A 3,242-nucleotide genomic window follows, 5' to 3' on the forward strand; every position below is an offset into this window, starting at 1 on the left:
TAACAAAGTAAGAAAAAGTAAGAAAAATTAACTTAACAGAATTATTAATTAGTCAAATTTATTGTGATATGTAAAGGGTAAGAGTTTATTTTTGTTAAATGTTTTGGTGTTTTGTACTATTAATTTATTTTCTTAAATTAAAAAAAACACAAAAGTTTTGGTGTTTTGTCTTGTTAATTTATTTTCTTAAATTTAAAAAACAAAAGTTTTTAGCTAAATTTAAGCAGTTTTAGGTACACTCCAAGTTTAAGACAAATTTTTAGGAAAACAAAAACACTTCAAAGTATACTCACAAAATTTTAGGAAAGCAGAAACACTTTCAAAGTATACTCAAAATCTAGAAATTGTATGAAACTTTTTTCTCAAGTGTTATCAAATTAACTGTGGGGACAACCATCATTGGTTACTATCTTCAATTGCAAACTAACTCATCACTATTATTCAAGGAAAATGACAGTGGAGACAACCATCATTGGTTACTATATTCAATTGCAAAGTAACTCATCACTATTATTCAAGGAAAATGACACTACTTGGAATTCCCAGTTGGTGGTCCTTAAGAGAGCTCTTGCTAGATGCCTCTGGGTTGTTAACCCATTTCCTTACATCCTAGAAAGAGGAGCTCTCACCCAAACTGAATCAATACTAAGACATACTCCACACCGGTTAGTATCCTCAAATGCAAACTAACTCATCATTATTATTCAAAGAAAACGAGCTCTTTCTAGATGCCTCTTGATTGTTAACTCATTTCCTTTGCATCCTAGAAAGAAAAACTCTTAGTCAAACTAAATTAATTTTAAGACATACTCCAGACCAAAAAAAATTTAAGATATCATTACTTTTTTTTATTAAATTTTGAAATTCAAACCCATCAAAATATCATTATTTTTTATTAAATTTTGAAATTCAAACCCTACCTTCCATGATAATTTTGGAATTCCCACCCTGCCATGCTAGCTAGTGTCTATTTTTTCAGATGCTCCAAAAATAACTCTGGTAGAGTTTGTATAGACCAAGCGGAAGGAAAGAATCTCCGGACAATCTCACGGGCGTCAGATTTATTTACTGCAGACTGCAACCCTCTGGAGCTCTGGCAACTGTCACATGGTAAAGGATGCATACGATAGAGCAGAGGCGTTTGGCGTTATCTATGTACCTTGAGATACGCTCCGATTACACTTTGTAAGTGAAGAGTACGACGCCGCTTTCATGACCGCACACATGCCACAGTTTTCTTGACTCTGCATATTAATTTGTCTCTTTGCACCTGGAGCGCAGCGCTGCGACAACACCCATCGGACTCAATTTCCTGTGTTTTCCCTCGTACACTGTGAAAGCCCGACCGGTAATGCGTGTCTTCGTAATAATTCCACTTCTTGCAGTGCACAACAATCAATGGGAATCTGAACTTACATATACAAATTAACCTCTTCCTCACCGATCTCACACCTCATCCTCTTATTTCTTCACAGTCGGCACGAAATGGGGTTAAAGATTGGCCATCTTGTTGCCTGCTTCATACTCCTCTATATTTCTGGTAATATATAGAAATCTCTATGTTTTTAGTTGGCATTCTGGTTTTCAAGCTTTTTCAGATTTTATTTCATGTTGTATGACTTGGTATGGTTATGGTTGGCTGTGATGTGAAGGTGGGAGTGGTGTTTTTGCAACAACTTTTACTCTGTTTAACAAATGCAAGCATTCGGTGTGGCCCGGAATCCAGCCCAGCGCCGGCAGACCCGTGCTTGCCAATGGTGGGTTTCGTTTAATGCCGTCACAGACCGTGTCCATCGTTCCCCCTTCGGAATGGTCGGGACGAATATGGGGTCGCCACGGTTGCTCCTTCGATAGCAATGGAAAAGGCGTTTGTGCCACCGGTGACTGCGGAGGCCAACTCCAATGCAACGGTGCCGGAGGCGCGCCACCAGCCACGCTCGCCGAGTTCACCCTGGGCACACAGGACTTCTACGATGTGAGTCTCGTGGATGGCTACAATCTTCCCATTGCCATAGCTACCCGCAAAGGCTCCGGTAAATGCACATATGCGGGGTGCATCAGTGACTTGAACCTCAACTGCCCGCCTTCACTTCAGGTGAAGAATGAGCAGGGCTGTGTCATGGCTTGTAAGAGTGCCTGCTTTGCCTTCAGCACGCCTCAGTATTGTTGTACGGGTTCCTATGGAAATCCCCAGACATGCAGACCCACTAGTTTCTCTCGTCTATTTAAGAATGCATGTCCCAGAGCTTACAGTTATGCCTATGACGATCCGAGCAGCTTGGTTACATGCTCTGGGGCTGACTATCTTATCACCTTCTGCCCTCATGGATAGCGACGCTGCAAACGCTTTCCACTTCTGAACATTTAAGAGCAGCTATTTGGCTGTTTAAGACCGTAGTTGCTTGAAGAAAATGTAATTGTAATTTGTGATCACTCTTCACTTATAGGTAGTTGTATTTTGTGATCATTTTTCACTTTGGGCACTTGAGAGCAGCTATTTGGGCCATAAAATCATAGCTGCCATGAAAGTGTAGTTGTAATATGTAGATTTATGGCTTTTGTGCAGACATAGGCATGGCTTAGGTTGATATTATTAGCTACTTTATATGTATTTCAGTTGTAATGAAGCCAAATTTATAGTAAGCCAAGGTGCAAGCTATATTTAAATCAAATCTTTCTTATTTTGTTGGGCTGATCAGGATTGTGTTTTGCTAAAGATTAAAACGATGTGTTTGCAAGCATTTGATTTGCGATTTCGCTAAGAGTAATGGGCTGATCTGGATTGTTTCTTTCTAAAGATTAAAATGCTGTGTTTGCAAGGATTTACTTTGTGATTTATGTGCTCTCCTGAAAAAGATAGTGACAGGGGAAAGCAATATCAAGCTGTTTAGAGGTTGGACAATAGGTTGGGGAAAGAAGCATATCGAGATGTCTATAGGGTTGGAGAATAGCCTTGAGATTAGAGCAGTTGGACAACAGGCTGGGGAAAGAAAAATATCAAGGTGTTTATAGGTTGGAGAGTAGCCCTCAGATTAGAGCAGTAACCTAAGTAGAAGATTGATTGAAAGGTATTTTTAAAAGTAGGTTGGCTTATTGTTTTAGTGATTTGTCATTTTATTGTTTGAATGACTTGTATTTCCATGAGAGGCTCATTCTACAGTACAATCTGGTAGGCTCATTCTAACTGGAGTTGTCTTTAAAGAGATTTTTTGGAAGCTTTTTCCGGTGGGTTTTTTCTGTCA

General features: G+C 39.3%; 1 protein-coding gene across 1 annotated transcript; it reads left to right on the forward strand.

The window, feature by feature from the left end:
* The first annotated feature begins 1,311 nt into the window (after positions 1 to 1,311).
* On the forward strand, positions 1,312 to 2,698 carry LOC149233966 (thaumatin-like protein). Its single transcript, XM_089371695.1, has 2 exons — positions 1,312 to 1,540; positions 1,653 to 2,698. The coding sequence occupies exons 1-2, from the start codon at positions 1,486 to 1,488 to the stop codon at positions 2,330 to 2,332; spliced, it is 735 nt and encodes a 244-aa protein (XP_089227821.1). The 5' UTR covers positions 1,312 to 1,485; the 3' UTR covers positions 2,333 to 2,698.
* The last annotated feature ends 544 nt before the right edge of the window (positions 2,699 to 3,242 follow it).

This window comes from Pinus tabuliformis, chromosome 8 (assembly GCF_031772625.1).
Source record: "Pinus tabuliformis cultivar Carrire ecotype Pingquan chromosome 8, CPIR1, whole genome shotgun sequence".
Taxonomy (NCBI): Eukaryota; Viridiplantae; Streptophyta; class Pinopsida; order Pinales; family Pinaceae; genus Pinus; species Pinus tabuliformis.